We start from the raw sequence: 25,663 nt of genomic DNA on the forward strand, positions 1-25,663 counted from the left end.
AAGATTTCTCCCCTCCGGGTCCTGCCCTCAGGATTTGTGTTCTCTTTGTGAACATTTCCTGTGCCGCAGTTTCGCTAGGACGCATTTATTTTCCCGCACAGCTTCTCATCGAATGTGTCGCTTTATTTTTCGCCGTGCCAAGTTTATTCGGAGGAGTCCGAAAGAGCATATAACTAGCTTCCCGTTTGCATTATATGTACCTATGTACATAGCTGTGTCAAAAGACGCCTCATAAATTTTAATGCAGCTCGTTTACCCCGTCGAAAGAAAATTTCAGATCGGGAAAGATAAACCGAGAGCATTCGCGGAAAAGTGCCATACGAGTTTATGCCAATTAACTTCGATATATGCATAAGGGCGGTTTCAGACTAGCGTATTTTTCTGCGCGTATATCGTCGTTTCGGCATACGCGCTTACACGCGCGCTACATTTCGCGCTTCAAAAAACCGGACTCGCGTACACGGGCTTATTCCAGCGTGTTCGCTCCAACCGGTAGTGGTGATTTAGTATCAACATGGATAATACGAGCTTATAAGCGCGTCTACGCTCGTACGCGTTTTCTACGCGCGTATGGAAAACGACGCGCGTATAAAACGCTAGTCTGAAACCGCCCTAAGAGTATGTGCGTAGAAATAACATCCTCAAAGACAATGTAAATTTATTCCGTACCAGTTTTTTTGCCTCCAGTTGTGTCTAGGCGTAAAATAAATTTGAATTAATGACGTCTAACCATTTCCATTTGTGTAATCGCATTCGTTCATTCTAACGCATGATAAATTTCGCCTTACCCGATAAAACCTGGCCAAGCTTTTCGGGGCGTAAGCAGTTTTCCGCCCATTTTCATAATATATAACGCTTATATCCTAATTAAATGTATTATTCGAGGCTTTTATTTGGCGACGTCTCGTCGCTCAGACGAAACGTTCTCAAGATCCCCAAAAACAAAACCGAATCTCGAAAAAAAGGACCCCAAAAACAAAGAAAAGCCACGACGGATAAACGATAAAAGCTCACATTAAAAATTTCACTGCTGAAAGCGTTGTGTTTTATTATAAAACGATTTTATAAAGATTTTTATTTAATGTCGCCTGGAATTTCGCTGAGTGAACGTGTCTCATCCTAGCGTTTAAATTTTATACGTGTAGAATTTTAGAAATATTTACGATCGCCTAATATAAATTCTTGCTCATCTATTTATACGTATTTTTTGTTCCAGGTAAGTCACATCATACGTGAATTTTTATTATTATAAAAGCTAGGTGTCGGTGAGTAATTATTTCAATTCCAAAAATAATTATTATTTATTATAATATTACGCGTCATTTAATGTCAAGGCGTTCGAATTTTTTTCATCAGAATAAGGAAATGACATCGTAAATATTCGCCAGTTGAAAAATATGCTTCAGGAAATGAACTGATATTTTTCAGAAGCGTCTCCCATCGCCTAGTCGGTTTCCTTATTCGTTCTGCAGTCACGCCTCATCATCAGAATTTCATCTCACCAAGAGACAGCAAAAAATATGCGTTACGGCAAGCACTCCTGCGCTATACCTTTGCATCCGTTACATTTTTAACGTCGTCACAATGAAAGTTTCATTCTGTAAAAATGTCTCTGTTGGTAGTTTTTTATTTTATTTTATTTTTTCTTCATCTCCCCCTATCGTCTTGGGCGGGTGGTTGCTCTCCTCTCCATCGCTTCCGCCGTAAGAATAGCGAAAGAAAAACGGCGACAATAAAGCCGTCTTCGCTACGAACTATTGTATCCACCGATGGATGTCTCTACAAGTCTACAAGATATGATCTACCTATATAACAAACCACCTCGTGATAATGGCCCCACCATACAATATCAATCTATCATATTTTTAAACGAGTGAGAGTCTTCGTTCGACTCTTCTGTGTAAAACGGTAAAAGCGATAAAATCACTCGCTTCTACCTAACTGCTAGTAAATTTTGTTCAATAGACATTTTACAGTGTGATGAATGAATACACTAGGGATGCCTATAAAATCGATCACGTGAACGAATTAGTAGTAATCCTTTTTACCCCATACTTTCAGACTTCATACAATCCTGTGAGCTAACTGCAAACACTATTACTTTGATTGAGATCTATAAATCGTTTTTTTTTTCTGTTGAGGTATGGGTTATTTATCATCTAAAAGTTACACACAACCAGTATTTATCGGTAGAGAAATTATTTTTAAAATAGTTTTCATAACAACGACATCTATGCAACGAATCTAAAGTTTTGGAAGTCCAATTTTCAGTTCCAAAAACATTTTCTGTTTGACTTAATTCACAAATTGTTATCACTTATTTTAATTCGATGTGTCCAGAATTTCGGAAAAGCAGAATAAACGTATTACTGGCCACCAGTATTTTTAAATATTATTAACCGCAAAGTATTATATTTAACGTTTTGCAAAATATTATATTTCTTGAAATGAAAAAAAGTGGACTTATGCCACTTTAAAATATAACGACTCATATGTTACAAGTTTTGTTTACTCAATTACTAGTTTGTTCATACACGAAACATTGCTTTTAGCTAAAGTAGTTAAAACAATCTTCAAATAGACTTCAGCTGCCAAAGCTTTTAGCTGTCAAAACATTTGAGTTGACAAAAGGCCGAGTATTTAAAAATGAAATCTTATGGAAACCCTATTACAACGTTGCTATTATTACCGTTTCCACTAATATCAAAAATACTGCAACCCAAGCTTTGCATACATATGTATGTACATACATAGAGGGTGGGACAAACGATGGACAATACTTAAACTAAAGCCTAATAGTTTCTGCACGAACAAACTACATAGTTCATTTATGAATTTGTTCTTTTGTGTACACTTAAATGAAATGTACATACATACACTTGGACTGTAATATATGCTGTAGTAATCATCGCATATATTTATGACTATTTCTAAATACATAAATTAAATTTAAATATTACAGTTTATAAACATACGTAGGTACGTTTGGAAAAGCTATTTTCCCCTGTGTGTTCACAAGGTAAAAGTTTCACCGCTCACTTCACCTAGAAGGCTGTCGCGATTTTTCACATTTCACGACAGAGAAATAACCATATTTTTTTCACATGACTGCATTTACATAGCACCTGCAACATGCTTAGTAGTCGAGAGGTGCACACTAATACGTGTCACCATCACATTAGGTAACGCTGAAATACATTCTTCAATCTTGTAAACAAGTATCATTGTAATAATTTCAATGTTATTTTTTTCACCGTATGATTAATTTGTTATTATATTTGAATCAGTTTCAGGTTGTGCATACTAATTGTAGTGGATTTGCATTACTATCCCCTTGTGTATATACGTATGTGTGTGTGTGTGTGTGTGTGTGTGTGTGTGTGTGGTGTGCTTAGAGCGAAATTAAATATTGTCATTAGTTTGGCTTCTGAGGAGTTAGTGCATTACCTGTCTGCACGTACAGATTTGCACAAAATCCGTGCAAAGCATTTGCTTAGCCATGTGCATATTTGAATCTAGGGGGAGGAGGTGGATTCTTGTCTGCTTAGCCCAGTACATATTTGCGACAGAGCTGGTTAGATTTCAATACGCCAACATCGTCTCTAATAATATTATCTGTCCTTAATGGGGCTGTACATACATAATATCTTGTATTTTATATTTAAAATATATATATATATATATATATATATATATATATATATATATATATATATATATATATATATATATATATATATATATATATATATATATATATATATATATATATATATTTTTTTTTTTTTTTTATTCCTGCTGGTTCTGTTGTGTTCTACATATGTACCGTTTCCTATACATATACATATATATCTACTGTTTCCTATATTTTTACACGTATACTTGTACATATATTGAACGAGCAATCACCTGTATAGGGAACTCGAGCACTAACCGTTATTACGAGAAGATTGCATGTGATGTCGTACTCTGTGGTGAAAGCCGTTGAAAGTCATTTTTCCTCTGTGGGGCTTTTCCGAGAGAAAATCGAACAACTGAACTTATGCCACGATATATACATATGTACCTAGCTTTGAAAATTTTAAACAATATTTAGTTTCATCACGCTTTAAACGTTTGGTATCATTAAGTTTTATCGTGATAAATATTTGAAATCGTGTAGAAAGAGTACTTTTACAACATTGATCCAAATGAAGAAGATAAGACTTGGAAAACATGTATCATGATTTTTCCGTTTTTGACTAAATATATTTTTATAGAACGATTATTAAACTTCTAGCATCATTTCTAGTCACTAGCAATGTGTTTAAGATTTTTGTTAAGTCGATTAAAGTATGAATATTTTCCAAATCTATGTCATTTATTTGATTACTGAAAAATTAAAAGTAAGGGAATTAATTCTAAAACATTCAGCATTAAAATTACTGCTTAAATTATATCTGATCAAATTGTACATGAAATTTTCCGTTGCAGTTATTTCGGGCATCAAATTTATCTGTATTTTATCTTATCCGGACAAGTTATCATTTCAAATTGCAATATCAATTTCTTGTCGAATTTTTTATGAAGTCGGTGCAACGTGATCTCAATAGAAACCTTTCATATTTATTTATTAATTCAGTTGCCATCGCCTGGGAATCGTTCAATAACTCGTTCGGGTCTTACACTTTGTGTGCAATTCAATTTTATGTGTTCGCTACGTGAACTTATATATAGACTCCCACTAATACACGTGGTTTATGCACACCCACATTCACCCAAGTGGACCATGAATAGTTAGTTGGCTGGCTTTCACCAGTACAAAGAATGTCCGAAAAGGTAGCCCCGTAAAAAGTTTCGGGTGAAAACTGCAATAACAGTATCTCATGTGAGCTTTCTGACCCGAGGGGCTATTTGGCAACCCGAACGTCAAAAAATCGAACCCCCCTTGATATATGTATGTATGTAAAGTACGACTTTCGCGTGAAAAGCGCTTCAACGTGTGTGATTTTCCGCGGCATTTTTCCCACTATCTCGAGCGACTGAGAAAATTAATACAACCAAGGGAAATATTATGCGGGCGGTTTTGCCTTGATTGCTTTTCGCCTTTTGTTTTGCTCGATTTGTTCGCCGTTTGCCTTCTGTTTATGCTCCTACAGACTATATGTTATCTTTACTCTCGGCTAATTGGATTCGAGGTTTTACCTTTTCATTTTTGCGTTCTTTCAACGTCAAAACTACCCTCTCCGCTGTTTTTTTCTCGACCTCTTGCGAGTGATTTTTCTGTAGGTTTTTGTTATTTAAAAAACCCATTGGGGTTGGGGAAGTTTTTGCGCTAATTAAAATATCTATAGCGACTTTCCCCTCCCTCTTCAGTCATCCCGAAAGTATTAAAATATAGCTGAGCTTTTGTATCGGTTTCTCACCATTGTGTTACGGGTTTCGTGGAAGTTAACTTGAACAGTCGGGAAAATCCGAAATTAATTTGCTCTCATTAAAAACGAGCATATTTTTTTATATAATACAAATTGAAAATTCGTGTTTTGTTCTGTTCCCCACTGAAAAGTTAACACTTAACTAAGCTTTAATGAAGAAAGATTTCAATTCATAAACAAGCTTTTTGATTGATGCTTTCCAAGCTCGAAAAAAATATCTATAAATATTTGTATAGATATTTATAGATATTTTTATATATTATATATTATATATTATACTTTTCTATGTAAAAATTATTCATATAAATATTTCAAAACATTACATGCATAAATAATACTTATCATAATGTACCCATCTTGATTTAAAAATAAGCAGGAGATTTGAAATCCGACGCGAAAAGATTTTTTACGATGAAATAATTTTTTTTATAGCACAGTCAAGTTTCAATTTGATCGAATATTTTACTGGACGCAAATCATACTATCAATTATAATAGTATGATAATCCATACAATTCATTACTATCTTTTCTTATATGCAGCAAATATGCTACCGTTTTGTTTTGGATTCCATCTTCTTATTATAATTGAATTATGAAACATGCTGACATATGTATATAAATATTATTTTATTACATACATACATATGTATATCATATGTGCCATGACAGGAATTACCCCAAGGCAACACATACATATGGTTAGATTTTTTTTATATTCAAATACAACAGTACATAAAATACAATAGAGACATCTATGGACAATCATCAACATTTTGATACACAGTAAATGTACGGGAAATATAATACATTATGTGGGTAGCATATTTTTAAAAGACTCGAGATGCTAATATCTCGAATTCGCGAGAAACTGATGGGAAGGATACTGATTTATTGGATCCGTCATAATAATTAAGCTTAAAAAATTGGAAAATTCGAATAGTAGGTCGATCGAGCAATAGTTCTACTAATGTACTATGTACGCTGTGGAATATGAATGACTCAAAAACGTGCAACAAAAATAGCCGTTTCTAGGCAAGAGAACTTCCTCATAGCATACGTACCCACCCGTTAGGGATCGGTGGCGTTTTCTAATCTGAAATTTATTGTCCTCTCTTTTTATTTTACCCGTGAATAATACCCGTTTCTACGGCGAACGACGTGTAGAGAGATAGAAGACAATGAATGAACAAAATGGACGTACTCACGATATGGTCAACGAGCACGTAATAACTCTCACGATAGCATCTACGTCTTTTTCTTATGTCGTCTTTTGTTTTAGATGTGTATACGTTCAGGTGAATATACACGTACATATATGTTTCTTAAGTAAGACGTTGATTTAGTTTTGGCCAGGTAAGCTAGCGCACTTAAGCAAGTTTACGGTGACGTAGACAATAAGCCCTACCCGTAAAGTGTCTACGCCCGCGAGGTGTCGGGGCTTCTTCGCACAAAGGGGTAGTTTTAGGGACAACGCGGACGCATAGACACCCTATCTAGCGCCCTTCTGACGCCCGATAATCACCAGACACCCTTTCCAGAGCACAGGCAACTTGGCCAGCGGCTGGCTATAGAATAAATGGTTACCCATGTAGTTCAACTGAAATGTCGAATCTTAAAATGTTTTAAAATCGTTGTGCTGTTAGTCGAGGAGACTTTAAATTTGAGGTAAACTTTTCTATGTATCGTTGACTTATATTATATTTCCTATACTATTTTTCTTTACTTTTCATCAACATATGTATGTTGTTATACATACATATTAACTAGCAGTATAACTCGATGGTTGCATTAATGCTAACCATCGAGAGGTTCCCGGGCTAAAGCTTTGGGTTGAAGGCAGTTTATTCGGAATATTTCTGCAGTGCTGATGGTCAGACTTGGATATCTGTGACTTCAAGTCGATCGTTTACTATCAGAGTTTGGCAATTTATTTGAGCTTATTGTTGAAACGGTTCTTCGGCTTTGCAAACTATCCTACCTACTATTTATTTTCACCACTATTTGAATATGATTTCAAATTTATAATCTATAAATTTACATATGAACAAGCTTAATACAATAGGTGTCGCTCAGGGGTAAAACCCGTTAAGTATAATATTAAAATAAATGTATAAATGGTTTATCTCAAAATTCCGTTCCAATTTGTGCATATATGTCTAATATTATGTATTACAAAACGTATCGCATATATTTTGTGAAAATAAATTGAAATTAAATTATCAAAAGCTAACTAGGTGGAATATTTATGATTACGATTTAAAACGATTTAGTAAGTGGATTCAAAGACTTGCTGTGTTTAGATATTATTTAAATTTAGAAATGTTTCGTGGAAAGTATGAACATTTTTTTTTTTAGTTATAGGCAATTATTCGAGTCGCTTAGCTTCACTCGTGCAGTTGAAAATTAGAAAAAGACACTTTAAAACTGTGAACCTTGAGACTGTCCATATATTAGATTTGGTGCTTTTAGTTTAAAACCGAGTTTGAAAATCCGAGTATACACACATCTAGCTTATATTATATTTATATATATATACACACACATATATATATATATATATATATATATATATATATATATATATATATATATATATATATATATATATATATATATATATAATTTTTATTTATTCAATCAATCATGCACGGTCGTCTAACAAATTCCTCCAACGCGACGAATGTTCTATATTGATTATTTTAACAGATATAAACCCATTTATTAATAAATAAAATACATATAATATGTACATATTACATACATACATACATACAGATGAGATAAAACCCGAATTCTGTTTAATATCAGGTAAGGCGCAGACACAGACAATCGTACGGCACGGCATGCCTGGATAGACTCCAACTGTGAATGGGCTTTAAAATTTAAAAATTAAATTTCATGTTAATTTTTACGATCTTATTATTTCTACAAGTTCTACATTTCTTCCAATATGGGAATCAGTGTAATCGATCACTGTCAAATCCATAGAATTAAAAGGATAAAATATCACCGAAAACAATCCAATTGGTGAATTTTGGCCTGGATCGCCATACAAACATAAATCAGGCGTGCTAGCATTTTATTTACATATGCGAAAAATATGTCTGCGCCTTTAATTACTTTTATTTTGAAGCTGAAATCTTCTCCGACTATTTATTAAAAACAAGTCAAATTATTTGATTATATAAAGTTTAGAATTGTGTAATAATTTTCCTTTTTTTTTTAAATTATTTTAGTATTTATGCATGTAGTGCTTATTAAAATTTTAGGAGAAGTCATTATAATTCTCACTACTTGAGCTTTCTTCGCGAGCTTTTCAAGCTGTTAGCGCTATGTCACGTAACAAATTGAAATAAATCCGCGGGAGCTTATCACGTCATTTAACCTGAGTAAACCGTGCCATAATTTAAATGTGTTTTCGGGAGTTGCTCGAAAACCTCTTCTTAAACTCGCTCTCTCGCTCTCTTGTTTTCACTTACCGCACTAGAGTCCCTCCCGACAGGATAATACAGGCCCACCCCGTCGGGGTATAATGGCCGCTTGTAGATTTACAACGTGAATTTCCTCCACTAAATTACGCTTTTAACGTTTAAGCGTTCCGCGAGATGAGACAGTTTTCTCGCGGAAAATTGAGGCTTTTCACCTTTTCCCGATGAGGGTTTTCCGTGAAGGGGGTAGGGTTGCATTATTCGCGATTCGGTGTAATCCTTCCTGCAATTAGGCGGCTCGGTTGGGCGTGATTTAATGAGATAACCGGATCGGTCTCCGCGTATCGGTTAAACTTTAACTGCGCAGACTAAATAAAGTTTTAAGTGCTCGTTTCTTACGTGCTAGCGATTTTAAGCCGTTAAGTTCGTTTTATTGGTACAGTTTAATGTTTGTTGAAGGAGGGGGTCCCGTCTGGTAGTGTTTGAATTCGTTTTGAATCTCTTTTCTCTTCCCAGCCCAGTCATATTTGCATAAATTAACGCTAAATCGCGGCGAAACATGGGGGTAAACGCCGATTTCGCTGCGCCCTTAAAGGGTTAATTTCGACTGTGGAACAATATTCAACGTATCATAAAGAAGTCTGTTTAGAACTCAAGACACCATTGCATATACATACATACAACTGTTCCTTATCTGATGTTGAACGTATTTTAATGAATTTTGAAATAAATATAAGCATATTTGAAATTATTTTGACAAATAACCACTAACTCTTGAAAGCGTATCGGTACTCATGGGCCATGGGTTCAGAGCCTGGCCCGGTGCTGCTGGCCAGATCTTGGACTTATGTGTTTCCTATCAGAGTTTTCCAAGTTATCTGATTTTATTGTTGAAATGGTCCCAAACAAATTTGCAACGTATCCTCATTTGGTGATTTTGGTCATATGATTTCAAATTTTAATAATAATGCTATACATTTGTATAAAGTACATATGTACAAATTTGGCTATAGGTGTCGTCTTGGGGGCAAAACCCGTAATGGGCATCATGGTAAATATCATATAATTTTTTATTTAAACAGGTAGAACAAGAAAGAATATCAGTCATCAGTATTGCATCAAAGTTGTGATAAATTTGAAATAAGACTTTAAAAGATCCCTATCCGTAGCATATGAACTGTGGGGAAAAAAATGTAATAAACATGAGATGTCAGATATGAAAATTCTGAAAAGTTAACTTGTGTCTATTTGATCCTTTCCCTCCCCCACAGGAGTTTTCCACGGCAAACCTCAAGTAATCCCATTACACTAATGACGTGAGAGATCTCCCGCTCGCGATTTGAAGAATAAACACCGCGAAATCTTCTCAGGGAAAAACTTCAAATTGAATTACACCTGAGTCGGAGCGAACCCCTTGTTTTTATCTGATACCATCCCCCCCAACCTCCCCTTTCTTTCGCGGGAGTTGTGAGAGTGTCGACAGTGCCACTCACCCGCCCACCCTCTCTGCCTTCCCAACAGTGCCAGACTGTAAAAGTGCCAATTCGACGCTAAACGAAATTAAAACAGTTACATTCGGGAAAAAGTTTCGCTTTTGCTCCCTGCTGTGAGAGCCTCGACCGCCGACCAGCTGCAGATCTCTGCGGTCTCCACAATTTTCCCCCACGTCCAAATTCGTGTGCGGTCCTGGAATCGGCTGGGACTCTGGCAGATGCCCTTTTTCTGTTAACGATGCTTCAGAAATGTCTCTAAATCCGTTGATTCTATGCATTCATTCGGTCTTAATTGCAGCTTTTTAACTGAAATTCTATTAAACGAAAATAAAAATGAAAACTTCACAATGCATATTGTTTACTTTTTTTTTCAATACGTTTTAATCGTAAAAATCTGAAAAATTCAAACGCCAGTCTAGACCGGCGTTCATGCAATTAAAATTTAATCTGAAAGTTTGTCGAGAGATAGTTTTTTCTTGTTTTTGAATTAGGACTTTTATAATACTTTCGTTGATAATCCCAAATCACCTCAGTGAAAACTAATTTGAATATTGAATTTCAACAAAATCATTTAATACTTAATCTGCCATCAAATAATTCATGAAGTTTGTCCTTTAGGAAATTTTACTTGCTTTTGCATGTACTAAAATATTTCAAAAGCTTTCTAGCCATGTAAATAAAATCTACACCAAGAATTTAAGATTTATTTTAAGAAAAGATACACTACTTTGCAACTCGTTTTTTTCTTTTAAATTTTTATCTCCGGTGACGGGTCCGTTATATTATATTTGTCAGATATTCTTTGTCTTTTCAAGATGCTAGTATTTAACCCCTTAATGTGTTTTCCCAAACTTGAAACCCATTCAATTGAATTTTAGGACAGAAACAAAGGCGATGAAAAATTTGGGCAAAATCGTATGACAAAATTTATGTACATATGTATGTATATATTAAAGTACATTTGTATATAGAAAATATATTACTAGTTGAAATATGTTTCATCCACGTAGTTATTTCACATGACACAATGGATTTACAATCTGACTGGTCAGAATCAATCAATATGTATTCCGTTTCTTTTTATTCACTTTTTAATATGATTCACATAACCTAGGGTTTTAATGCAACTGGATTTTGATGTATTTTATTCATATTGCTTTTCGTGAAAAGGTCACTGACTAACAATTTGTGTCGATATGCCACATTTTTCTACAACCCTATTCTATGTTTCATTTTATTATGAACGCAATTCTTAGTATCGTAATATGATAATCTTTTCCATGATTAATAATAGTAAGTAATATTGACGCATTGTTGAAATCAAAAATAATCTGTAAAAAATCCGAACTGTCAAAGCTAATATTTCATTACTGACTCTCACCGGTGAAACTGTATTTTCGCTTGTATGTCGATACATACATATGTATGTATATGTACATATTTGCTAGTTAATTTATATTCGCATACGAATTATCTAAAACGCTAGATAAAATGTAATACACTCCGACGGTAACACATTTCAGTTAAAAATTTTATTAAAAAGGATAGATTTTTACTTTATCTATAGGTTTGTATGTACGTAAAAACAATAGATGTAGTTTTGTTATATAAAGCCATCTCAGGTGTCATGATCATCCGACAATCTCAGGTGTCAATGATGATTGCTTTTTCTTTAGTTAGTTAACAATTAGTCGTAATTTTCTTATCAATGAGAAGTATGGATGCAGAATTTTCATATTTTGTATTCAAAATCATATCAAATTTCGTTGAAATCTATAATAGTATTTGAAGAACTAGATTTATATTCTGTCTTATCTCAATACACGCATACGCCTCAGAGCACATTAGTAGCATAATATAGACGTCTGCTAATTTCGTTCTCGCCGAAGAGGAATATAAAAAACTTTCAGTATGTAGTAGGTAGTACGTGGAAAGCCAACTGTTTGTGTATACATAGTAGTGAACAAGTTCCCAGCCGCTGTATTATAGGCGTTCACGCGTTTCTCCCGCACGCGGTCTGAAACTTGCGCGATAATATGTAAATTTTGTGTGTAATTGCATTGAGTGCGGTGTCTGCCCCGCGCACGCCCCTGTAGACGTAGGGGGCGGCAGCCACCCACCCACCCCGTCTGCGGCCGCCCAAATTGTCCTCCCTCCCCGACATTCGAATGCAAAAATACGCAAGCACGCCCCTGAAATTTCCCGTTTCTAACAACTACTAACCACTATCATTATTGCTATTGCCGGAGAAAACTTTCGTCAATTTTCTGCAAAGACTTCTTTTTTTGGTTCGAAAAAGTTTTTTACGCTCGAGAAATTCATCAATTTTCACGCAAGTGCCTGAAGATGTGCAACTTTTTATATTCGGAATGTGCGCATAGAATTTTATGAAATTCATTCATTGATATATATGTACATATGTATGTTACAGTCCTAGTATTCACTCTGGCTCGTTCGTGAACATACTAGTTTGTTTATATACGACCTCATTGGTTGTAGTTTGAGTGTTAACAGTCAAAAGCTATTTTCAAATAGACTCACCAGGTGTCGCCTGAAAATTTTAGCTGTCAAAACGCCAATTATTTGAAATGGGAAATTTCATGGAAACCGCATTACGACGTTGTTATAATTACCTTTTATGCTAATATTAAGAACATTGAAACCCAGAGTAAGCCTACATAAACATGTGTATACATAGAATATGAGACGAACGATTGGAAATACTTAAAACTTATGCCTAATAGTTATGTATGAGCTAAATAGTATGTTCATGAACGAACCAAAGCAACACTTTGACTAACATATACAATGGATACAATTTATCACGGATTGCTCAATAATATGTCTTATTTTCAATATAATACTTAAATGAATACTGAAATATTTACCTTTTTTTTTTTTATTATTTTGAATTCAAATAAAAAACTTTGATTTCGAAATTGTTTTTACAAGGCTTTTATTTATATGCTTCACTTCGCTAATTCTTCCCACCGGCTTGAAACTTTGCCATTTTGCACGGTTTGGTCACCGATACAAATTTAAATCGCTTCTGATAGTTCGATGGTGAAAAATAATCGTAATAAACACGTTTAAGAATGCAAAAGTTTTGGAGACGTTGACTTATAGTGGCCAGTAGCCTTGTATGTTTGACTTTCTGCCACCCACTTGTTTTGTCAGATTTTAATTGTTTAAACGCCTATAACTTTACTTTTTATTCACACTATATCTTAAAAAAATTTGCATTATAGGCTCTCTTTATAGATATATATATTTTTACTTCACTAATAGGTTATTGACATGAAATGCCGAGTCGAAATATTTGAGAATCTTCATTTTCATAGTTATAAAAACATATTTTTAGAGCAATTTAAATTCTTAAATAACTTAAAATCACCGAGTGGAATCTAAATACGAAGCATATTAATGTAGAAAGTGTATTTGAGAATATTTTAGTGTTAATTCCATTCAATTTTAACGGCCGGTATTGGAAAGGAAGATGTATTTCAAGATGCATCTTACATACATACTATTGAATATCATTAAATCTTAATAATTTACCATATATGATTTTTTACGTGTATAATCATTTGATATGAATTCAATATACTAATATAATATGATGGGGTACATTTGAATATCATTGGCAAAATTAAACACAATGTCAAACAAAACTTTTCTACAGTTCATTTGCCCGAAGTACCACATACAATGTTCATTTTTATAGCACTAAATTTTACCAATTTGGTTCGTTTCTATAAAATGAATTTTCATAGTGAAATTCTATGCGAAATTTCTTTTATAGCTAGCATTACCACCAATATAATTTGAATAAGCCACTTCTAATTTGTGTCCATAATCGTATAGCTTTTTTTTATACATTGTCAATGAAAAGCTCTAACTCTCTACAATCACGTACGGCAATAAAACGTTCGTAGAGTGGCTTATTTTATACATACGTATATCGACGTTTCTCGTTAAGCTAGCTGTCTTCAACGGCAGATTACAATTACTGAGCCGGTCGACACGTGTCTCTGAAACTTACCGTCGAGACATTTCAGGTTCTCGAGTGATATTTAGCGAAGGTTCACAGCCGCCCCCCGTCAATTGGTTCATCCAGGCTTGTCGCCGTTGTGGCACTGGGTTTCAGCGATCTTGTGAAGCTCACTCTCGGTCCTCTCGACCGCCTAATGATCTCATTAACGGTTAACGCCTGACGGGATAAGCGTGTTTGTAGGGTGGGTTTTCCCGACTCACGGGTATTGTGCGTTCGAGAATAATTTCCCGTGGCCTTCTTCCGACTTTTCTCGTTCGACTCCCCCACCCTCGTAAACGGTGATGTGTCCCCAAATCGACCGAATTTCCCTTCAACAATCCATTGAGGTTTCAGACGTTAATGATGTGGCCACCTTTACAAATTCACTCGCAGCTTTAGAAGTGCTTTCTTGGGTGTCAGTGCGTTGTACATAGTACTTATTTCAATATATTTACACTCATTATATTGACAAAATGTTTCTACCTCAAAATAATAAATACTTATATATAAATTTGAAATTATATTCAAATTCGGTGAGTGGCCGTTTCAAAAATGAAATTAGATTAATTGACAAACTCTGATAAGGAACGATATACATACTTGGATATAAAATCAATGAAAAAAAAGTTCATAAAATAAATCGATTTAAAGTAATATGTAAATACTTATAATAATAATTTGTGATAATAATAATTTATAGTAAGCAGTGGTGTAGTGCTAAATAAAAAAGAACCAGGTCGGTGTTTAATTTTTACAACCCCCCCCCCCGGATTTTCCTTACTAAAAAAAAAGTTGTATCCTAATATTGGTAGTTCAAATATTTATAAAAAAAAATCAAATAATAATTAACAAATATTCTTACTTGTTGAAATTATGATGTATTTTTTTATATTTTATAAAAACTTCCATAGTGCAGCCTCTTCAACATCTTTGGTTTTACAAAATCCCTGTTTGTGTGTCAATAGCAACATTTGCTTTTAGCAATGCTAAAACCATGTACATACATATGTCAAAAAACTATCAAATTTTAACATATGAATTTAGAGATGACTATTTATTTAAGATGAGTTCCCTCATTGTATCTATCCTCAAGTGCGTATGGTCAATAATTTAAAGAATATTTTCTTTCGAAATTTTGGGTGGTTTTAGATAAAAAAAGCCAATAAATTTCATTAAACGTCTTTTGAGTTTTGAATGTGTTCAGATTACTATTCGATTGTGGTCATTGAGTGTTTGATCGAGAGTCTGCTCATAATACATATTTGTAATACAATATGTTATATGAAATTTTAGTCATAATATTTTTTAATTGTACTCGAAAAACAATGTTTATATCAATTAAAATGTCAGGGCGGCGACTTGGGTAAAAAAAAAGGACCTGGCCCGACTACACCACTGATAGTAAGTACTTCGAATCATACAGCTTTTGATTCTTTTCAATCAAGGTCAAAGCAGGGCTTGAACCCGGGAAATTTTGGTGGTTAGCATTAACGCCAACATCCAGCTATGCTGCTGGCTATATACATATGTACATGTGTATCTATTTTTCTTTAATCAAATAGGAAACACACTTTTTACTCACTAATAGTATACATACATACATATGTAGATTGAGCGGCTATATTTAAAATACTTTTATATCTCGAAGAGTCCTCTTCTTCATTTCGAAAAATATTTCGCAAAACATTAAATATAATGTTTTGCGTTTAATTAACAATATTTAAAAATATTGGTGTCCTCTAATACGTTTATTCTGCTTTTCCTTGATTCTGGACATATCGAATTAAAATAAGTGATAACAATTTGTTAATTAAATCAAACAGAAACAGTGTTTTTGCAACTGAAAATTGTACTTCCGCCACTTTCAAATATAACGGCTAATTTATTCCATTATAAGTAAAATGACACGTTTTTATTTTAAAAACCTTACCGAAAAACCACATGATTCTAAAATAAGTTTCTTTTCTAACCTAAAAAGTGAATTTTAGTTATTATGAAAGTGACGGTATTTGATACAATTTGTTTCAATATAATTTATTAGATAAAAAAACTTGGCTGCAAAAAATGTTTTAAGACATACATATATATGTATGTATGTTCTTTTCATTTCATCAAATTCAGACCCAATAATTGATAAAATTAAAAATAAAAACGGTTTCAGTCATACAAGAATAAGAATAGGTTAGTAAAAAAAAAAGACGAATTTTATTTCGCAGTGTAATTGATTGGTCTAAAATTAAAAGTTTGTAGGAAAAACGGAAAATAAGAAAAGTTTTTCTTAACGGATTCCGTCTGGATAACATTATTTATTCGACCCGCACCGTTTCGGATTCCCAAGCTCCGTGCCTTCTTTTGCATTGCAACTCGAAACGAATCTCGTTGCCAAGTGAATTATTTTATTTAGAAGCACAGGCAGTTTCGGTGGCTTCGTTAAAACTTTCCCTCGTCTAAGTAAGTAAATTGCATAGGTATATGTGGAATATGAGTGGCTTCCTTGGAGGTGGCTGGTTTCGGCGAAAGCATACACATACATATGTACATAGCTCGTTACGGCATAATGAAAATGACCGTAAAACCGCATAATGCGATGCCCCATTCGTTCCACCTGTATTATTTATTCGTATGCATCGCCATCTCTGCGATTTTAATGATTATGTGTCTGCGGCTCGCCAACATTGTAAATATAGTTCAGTGCTGATTTTGTCTTCAAATATTCATCTGAATGCGATGCTTTTTGGTGTATCGACTGTCCTGGAAAACAGGACGAGCTCCCCTCGTACTCTTCGCCGAAGGGTAGAAAAAGAAATTAAAAACCCCGCGGTGTTTGGGGTGTGATTGGAAACCGGATTATGTTAAGGGGGAAGTGCGGGTGTCGCAAATGCTTTTTTAACGTAATGATTTTTTCTTTGGATTTTTTTTTTTCGTGGAGAAAAGAGGATTTGTCCGTCGGTAAGCCGTGGCCGTTGTTGTTCGGCCGGGAATTGTTCCGAGTTTTCGTCGAATTTTCCTGCACACTCTCCCTCGATGGAAAATTCTATTCATTGATTCGCAATTAAAATTCATAACGTTTTCTGATTCGATTTCTTTTCAATTAAGCGCCTTTGCTAATCTTGTTTCTTTTCATATTTTTGACGTTTCCTCCCCGCAAAGAAAGATTTTCAAATTTTGGCAGTAATGAATTTTCGTTTTTTTTTCTATATACATACATACATACTTTCCTTGAAAATTATTTAACTTCTTTTCATGAATATAAATTTTTATTCGTATTAAACTGTTTACACAGAAGGGCTGCATTCCATACCCGCTTTTTTTGTAATCTTTCAAATCAAAATTACCGATGATTATAATTAGTACGTTTAGATAAAAAATAAATTGAGATAGGAAACCAATGCTTGTGAACGTATTGAAATTATTTATATTATTTACATTATATACATATACATAAAACCTTTTAAAATAGGCAAATTAATGCATAATAGCCCGGGAAAATGATGCATAATAAATATCTATATTTTTGACTAATAATTCATTATGAGTATTTTGAAGTAATAAAAAATCACAATCAATAGAAAAAACATCTGATTACTGATTCCAATACTCAGATTGAACACATCAGTACTATATTTTAGTCAACGATCGCAAAGGTGGAAAGAACTGTATGAGTTGTGCATTTTTTTTTAATCACAAACGAGATCAAACCAATAATAATCAATATCATATTCAGATTTAATGGATCAAACTTAGTAAAGATCGTTTAATCTCCGCATTGATAACTCAAAAACATGAATATTAATTGCTCAATTAATGCAATTGCTTCGATTAAAACATGTATGCATTTTAAATAAATTTAAAGGCATTCGGAATAAATTTGTAATAAAAAAATTTTATTTAGAAAATTTTTTCTTAACTCTTCTGATTATGAGAAAATTGTTCGAAAATTGTTCGAGGGGGCGGTTTTTTGAACTTTGCCCAAGGGCGGCAAATAGTCTGGAGACGTCATCGCAATTTCCTATCAAAATTTGAACTGACCCCCCTCTTGAAAATTTGAACTACAAAGATTTTGAGTCGTTATCAAGAGTGATGAAACCTTTGTTTGGAAAATGGTATCTATTTACTTGGCTACTATATTAATTATTCAACATTCTGTACCTTGCATTATATACATAGGTAGTGTTTGAACGGCGGTCAAAATTATCCAACTCTGGGTATTTTTACAAACCTCTTTTACGTTTCACTTATTAGATGATATATTTTTTATATATCCAACATACGTATTTTTAAAACACCAAAAATCGGGTATATTTAGGATGCATTCGTTGCACGAAGCAATGCCCTTTGGAGTTTATTCATTTTGAAGGCGTGTTTGTTACAGGGAATTTCGATAAGTAAACAGCATCTAGACCGCCTTAAGACATGTATGTATATGCGGGTTTATTTTTGTTGTGAACTAATATTTCAGAAACTTGTACAATTTTCAGTGCCACAGCATTAGATATTCTATCAGGGGGCTGTGTGCGCCAGAGAAGTTTTCCGTTTTGCAACTACTCCTTTAAAGTTGTTCCTCGGGCACACCAGGTGATGCTCGAAAGGAGCGAAAGCCAGACTCCCTCGCTCATGAGTAGACTTTTAAATCATGCATATAATTACCATTATTTGTGCGCATTGACTAGCTTACCGAGACATGCCGATACGTCAAGTTCATTCACATCGACCGCTGCAAAGAAAAATATCGCATTTTCCTTTGACCAACGTCTGTGCTTAATCTACTATATTTTCGCGTGTTAGTACGAACCTCGAGTCTTAAAGGTGAAATTTATATACATACATGTATGGACGTAGCTTTAATGTCACTCATACTGCTGTTCGGTTACTTCTCACTTTTAAAGGGACTCCTCCCTTGCATTCTTTTTTTATTATTTTTTTTTTTACTCAAATGTAAACTCAACTCGTAGACGAGATGGGGTCGTGGGGGAGTATCTGTTTTGTAATTTTAATGTTCGTCTTAAGCGTAAGCTATTCGCGAAAGCTGTTTGAACATCCGAACACACATAAACCGACTGAAATATTATTAATTCCTTCTATGCTCGACGACTATCGAAATTTACATACATAAATATTTGTATTGAAATTTCTTATTTGAACGGCACGCGTCTGAAATATGGGATGCAAGATAATGTAAATAAATGTTTGCATATCTTCGATTTATCTGTACATATGCATACTTTATTTCATACATTTGTAGTAAACCTCAGCTTTTTGCGAACAATTCCATGACCTCTGCCTACATACGAGTATGTATGTACATACGTACATATTATATATATATATACATATATATATATATATATATATATATATATATATATATATATATATATATATATTGAAATTGTTAGCATACATATAATCGCAACACATTTATAGTCTCAGAATCGTGATTTTCTATTTTTGGCATGTCACTATTATATACACACTAATATATACTTATGTAATTGCTAGAGCACTCTAAATGTATACCTATAATATCGTATTCAAAACTTTATGTACATATATATATATGTATGTAACTTGAATAATTTATTTTTTCAGTGGTTTCAAAATATGCTTATTATAAATTTTAGATTAAATGCTATGAATTGTTGTATGACTTGGTAAAAGACCTATCCAACAAATCATTGCTTCTTTCTTCATTATCATCATAACTAGCCGTTTACTAATAAATTTTGCTCAACCTTCTTTCTGAAACTTGCAAAACCCTCATCTACACCAGAGGTTTTCAACCTTTTTTGCTCCATTCCTCTTTTCACCATTATTCAGAATATAATCCCCTCCTATTTTGCCTCCAATCGATTTCCCGACACAATTTCCACCATTTTGAGAGAACTAGGTTTGATCAAAAACCTATTAAGTCTGTTTGTGCTCTTAAAGTTTACCATCCAGGGCTAATGTCCATTTGGCAAATAGTCCGTCAACCACCGAAAACTCTCCAGGGGATTAGTTTTGCCCTGGATCGCGATTAGGCGTGCTAACGGTTTTTTTACATTTGCAAAACTATTTAAAAAGAAACACGTGCCGCGTACCTCTCTGTGTGTCTGTACTTTAGCTGTCGAGACGATTTTATAATAGCAGCATAGATCAGTAGCTAGCATGTAATGCTTTCAAACCAAGGTCACGGATTCAATCCCCGCCCGTTGCTGCTAGCCAGACCTTGGATATGGTCGATCGTTTTATATCAGAGTTTGCCAATTTATCTGAATTTCATTGAAACGGTTACAACAAATTGGCTACCTTGACTTATTTTGTGCAAATTTCAAAAAAAATACTGCATAAATTGTTTATCGATGATAATTGGCCGGGAAGACGCATTGGGGTTTACCTGTTAGGCCTTCTTGGTATATGTATACATATTTGTAGGATCCTAGATGCAGTAGTTTCCAAATGATACACGTGGAGTAGCTCAGGCAGTGTTCATTTGTACGGCTTAACTTGGCGCAAGCCTTACGGCAAGTGCCTGTATACACGCTTCATGTTCAAAAATCTTTCCTACATATGTACATATATGTAAAAAAAAATGCACTAATCGAGAGTGTTCTACTTCATATGTCATTGTCATAGTAGTTTACATATTTGAATGGCATCTCGTTATTTATCTTGAGTGGAAGACCCCGGGTCGCTTATTGTCAGTTTCAAAATGGAGTATAGTTGAATATACTGAATGAAATCTGATTATAAAGACACAACATACACTCAAAATTTATGAGTCTCGTGTGGTTATTTTCGTATATAGCCTTTTTCGCGTGCACTAATGATCCATGTACTGTCTGGTGGGCGAGCTTCCGACCGGACGACCGCTTAATTGTATTAGTTGCCTTTTTAGCCAGAATCAATAAAGCCGATATCACAGCGTGCAGGTGGAGACTGTCATTTACCCCCCTTTCCCCCTGAATATTATAAATTTTCCACTTTCAAACCCACCCCCTCACCGTCCCATGTATTGAATTATACCCCATGGCAGACGTGAGAACCGGCGACGGCTGTCTAAACTGTTCAGTTTTCACTTTTCATCGACATGCATTATTAGCATGTCTACAACACATACATACTGAGTTCACAAAAGGCCAGTTGTGATTGAGTTTTCCGCCGTTGTGATTGAATTTTCCGCTATTGATCATGTTCATTCGCGACGCACTGCTATAGCAGCAGCGTCTTTATACGTTCTGCATAGCTTTATATGTGCATACATCGGTCTGCATTTTATTACAAATACCATAAATATTTAATACGTTAGTAATGATTGTAAAGCCACATTGAATTGTAAAGGCGTCTTTGTTCGCCGACATCTCTCAGACATTCCGAATAGATAAATCCGCGATGAGGCCGTTAAATTCGATACGAATCGTTCTAACGAGGGGATACCTTTTTGTCTTTTGCAGATGGAGGACGAGGGGAATCATGGCAATGACGACACCCGCTGCTTCATCTTGTCAACATTGGCCGGACAACACAAATCCAGGGTTACTTGTGCCCTGTGCGACGACACCATGTTCGTGTTCGACCGTTACCCTCTCGTCGATGGAACTTTCTTCTTGAGTCCACGCCAACACACCAAATCGGCAGTCGAAGTAAGTATTTTATCACGCACATATATGTATTTATGTATTGATCATGACGAATGTTACAAAAGTCATCGCTCTATTTATAGCGGCTAAAAATAAAACAATGAACGGGGAAACAATCAGTAAGTTATGCGTAGAGAACTGCTCTTTGAATGTTTCTACGCAAACTTTCGCATACAATAACATGCGCTCGCAACAAAGTTGTTAAAAGAGACAGTTAAATTGTTTTGCCTCAATTGCTTATGAGATTTCAGTGAATAACTCTACTTACATATATACATGATGGTATTAAAAGCAAAACTGTCGTAATACCTACATACATATGTACATACATATAACATCAATGAACTTCCATACGTATTACAAAATGAAAACTTTGATTTTGTTTATTTATAGGAAATAATTTTAAATTCACATTCATTTGATGACTTTTGTAACAATAGTTTCATATTTTACATAAAGCTTCATAAAATATGTCATCTTATATAGAATACAAACAGTAAAACTAATAAAAAAACATTCCTAATACCGGGTTGTGACACTATACGATTAACCGAAACCGAGTAACTCGGACGAGTTAAGGTCTATTTATATTATCCAGCACTGCACGTCAACAGCCAACAGGAAAAGACTGCTTCTATTCTTAATATACAGCAGCGCACGTTTTGGCGTGTTCAGACTTGTTTTGGCCGAGTGCATGGCAAAATCGGCTTACATATTACATACCGCACAGATACTCAGAATAAATTCATTTCAATCAAACTCTGATATGAAACGATCGACCTGGAGTCACAAATATCCGTCTGACCAGCAGCATTATAGATATACTCTGAATAAATTCTTCTCAATCGAGATCAACTCACGGGATCGAACCCGGCGCCTCTCGGTGCTAGGCTAAAGCCCAACCACCGAGCTTTTGGTTAATGCTCATAAAAATTGTTCAACTCTACACACTATGTATAGGGTTCAATTAACAAAATACCTTCCAATGGTTAAGGATCGTCTGAAATGAGCGGTTCCGTCTAATTTAGTCATTGAAATTTAGTTCCAATTTTGGATTTTATTTTTTATTTTTTTTTATTGATTTTAATTTGCTTTTTCTTTTGAAAAGGTGAAAGTGGAAGGTCGCACGCAGTATTTAACGTGCGTCTGCATGGGTTGCCTGGAACGTTGCCCTCCCGACAGAGCCATCAATTGCCGTTTCTGCGGACAGAAATGGGACGGATCTTCCCTCGTCTTGGGAACAATGTACTCGTACGACATATTCATGGCTACGCCGTGCTGCGCTGAAAGGCTAAAGGTAAGAATCTCAACCACGTACGTACTGTCTAACGGTGGGTCCCATCATCATGTAGCTTGACCATTGTCGTGTTGTTGCAGTGCAACAACTGTTTCAAGCCATTGCTGCACCCCCAGCAGAGGTTGAACTTCTACTCGGACTACAGCCACACAGTGACGTGCCCCAGCTGCCATGCCGTGGATGCACACTTCGTGAAGCCTCTGGCTTACTGCTTCACCAAACAGCAGTTTCCGCTGTACCAACAGTGGCCATAACATGAGGCGCGCGCGACGTCGCCACAGGCCGACGCGCGCGTCTCTCCTGCCTCGTGCGCCTCATGCGCCTCGTGCGCTTCAGCTGCATCGGTTGCATCTGCCGCATCAGCTGCATCGGCTGCATCGGTTGCATCGGTTGCATCGGCCTCGTCGACTGCTTCGGCTGGATCTCCCGGCGCCCCATCCATGGTGGTGCCTCTGCTTCGTCGCATAGAACGCCCTAGCCCCCCTAGGGCTCCTCGTCCTGTCGTCAACACGTCACTCAAAGCTCCAGAATACTCGCCCCCAGCTTCGGTATCTTCACCACCTGAGAAATACCTCATGCTTAATCAGAGCGTCAAGACACCTCCGATTAAGAAGCCGCAACTCGCAGATTCGTTCTCGTTACTCGACCTCGGCTCCACGGACAAGTATTCTCTGAACAGCTCCATTTGGTCCAAGGAAAAGTACTACGGCATCAATAATAATGCGCCTGCTAAAACTCTTTGGGGTACCGAAGACGATCTGTCAGCGAGCTCTACGGATTTCTTCAAGCTGCCCACTTCGAATCCGATGAACGGCGCTGGGCTGCAGCTCTTCTCTAACGAATTTATGCAGTATCTCAATCAGATCGCCTAGTCGTCGACGCGTGTGCTAGGCTTCTCACTTTTATAATTATATTTATATATTTATCGTAATTTTTTTCTATTGATGTGGAAAATAAAAGTGTTTTCATGAGAATAATCAAAGGAACACTGCTTTTTGCTGTAAATTTTCGCTTATGTAAAAAGTTCAATTGTGAAAATTGAAGGAAATCTTAACTAGTTATTGATTTGTTAAAAGGATTTTATTGAAATTTTTATTCCGTTAACTATGTAAAAATGTTTCTTTTTATATTATTAAATTTTCAATATTTTAACATGTGATGAACGATTCTTTTTATTTTTAATATAAAAAAATCATACTTAAATATAATTTCTTTTGAAAATTTTTGATTGGGCGACTCATTTAATTTGTCGTTTTCTTTCTTTCTTTTTTTTTTAATTTTTTGTTGTAATTTCATTGCATTGTATTTTTAATAATTTAGTGAAATGTAGTTTATTAAGTGTAGGGTGTTGTAATTTTGTTTTCGTTATTTTTCTTACATATATGTAATTTATATCCATCTGTTCTGTGTGGAAAAACAATTTTTCTGAAGAACGTTTTGTTAAATAATTTGTCATAGTGTATCATGTCACTGTTTCGTGATTTAATTAATAGAATTAGTGTATTTCTTGTCAACGGGACATTTGAAATTTCGCATTATTATTGTTATTTAGTTGAATTATCTTTTTACTCTATGATCTATTAAGTGTATATTAAATTGACAGCGTATTTATCGTATTGTTATGGTTTCTAAAAAAGTGATCTTGTGAATATTTTCGTTTTATGTCCTTTGATGTGTGCCCTCAGCAGGTTCATTAACATTTACGCTAGCTGTACGGTGATAATAAGTAAAAGTAAGATTTCGTAAACAATTAGTTAAAAATTGTAGTTATTCAGGCTGTGTAGTAAATACAAAAAAAAAAAAAGAATAAAATTGACATCTTAACAAACGAATGTGCGAGCATATGTTTAAAATATGTACACCCACCATTACTACTTTGGCATTTGACCATGAGTTTAACTTCTATCAATGGTAAATAGTCAGTTTATTCCCGCTTGAAGTGTCACTTTAAAAATGTATAAAATAAAATTTTTTATAATGATCGTAGACTTAAGAAGTATATGTGTAATTGATTAATTTAAGATTTTTATATCGAATTAAAATTTAGCAACAGCGTGATTCCAAGTGATATAAAAGTATTTTTAATATAAAATTAGATTTTTTGAAAATAATTCTCAATAAGTTTAGAAGGACGCGGAACATGCGGTTGACAGGGAATGCCAAAAATATGTCCTAATTAATGTAATATTCGTAGTTGTGTCATTATAAAACTTTTATACTACATACATGTATATTAAATACTTTTGGATTTACGATTAAAATCTTACAATCATACTTTTAGATTATAAGAGGTTTAAAATTAAGGTGTCATCGGAATCGAGAGCGTGAAAATAAAAAATTAATCCTGTGTGAGAAATTCCAATAATAAATATATAAAT

At 34.7% G+C, this 25,663-nt stretch overlaps 1 protein-coding gene across 1 annotated transcript in view; it reads left to right on the top strand.

The window, feature by feature from the left end:
- heca (hdc homolog, cell cycle regulator) overlaps positions 1–25,070 on the top strand; it is a 120,111-nt gene extending 95,041 nt beyond the window's left edge. The window contains exons 3-5 of the mRNA XM_077446591.1: positions 21,803–21,991; positions 23,097–23,285; positions 23,366–25,070. Coding sequence (XP_077302717.1) covers positions 21,803–21,991; positions 23,097–23,285; positions 23,366–23,539 — 552 coding nt within the window. The 3' untranslated portion in view covers positions 23,540–25,070. The remainder of the gene's footprint in view (positions 1–21,802; positions 21,992–23,096; positions 23,286–23,365) is intronic.
- Positions 25,071–25,663: the final 593 nt, after the last annotated feature.

The sequence above is a fragment of the Arctopsyche grandis genome, chromosome 3 (genome assembly GCF_051622035.1).
Source record: "Arctopsyche grandis isolate Sample6627 chromosome 3, ASM5162203v2, whole genome shotgun sequence".
Classification (NCBI taxonomy): domain Eukaryota; kingdom Metazoa; phylum Arthropoda; class Insecta; order Trichoptera; family Hydropsychidae; genus Arctopsyche; species Arctopsyche grandis.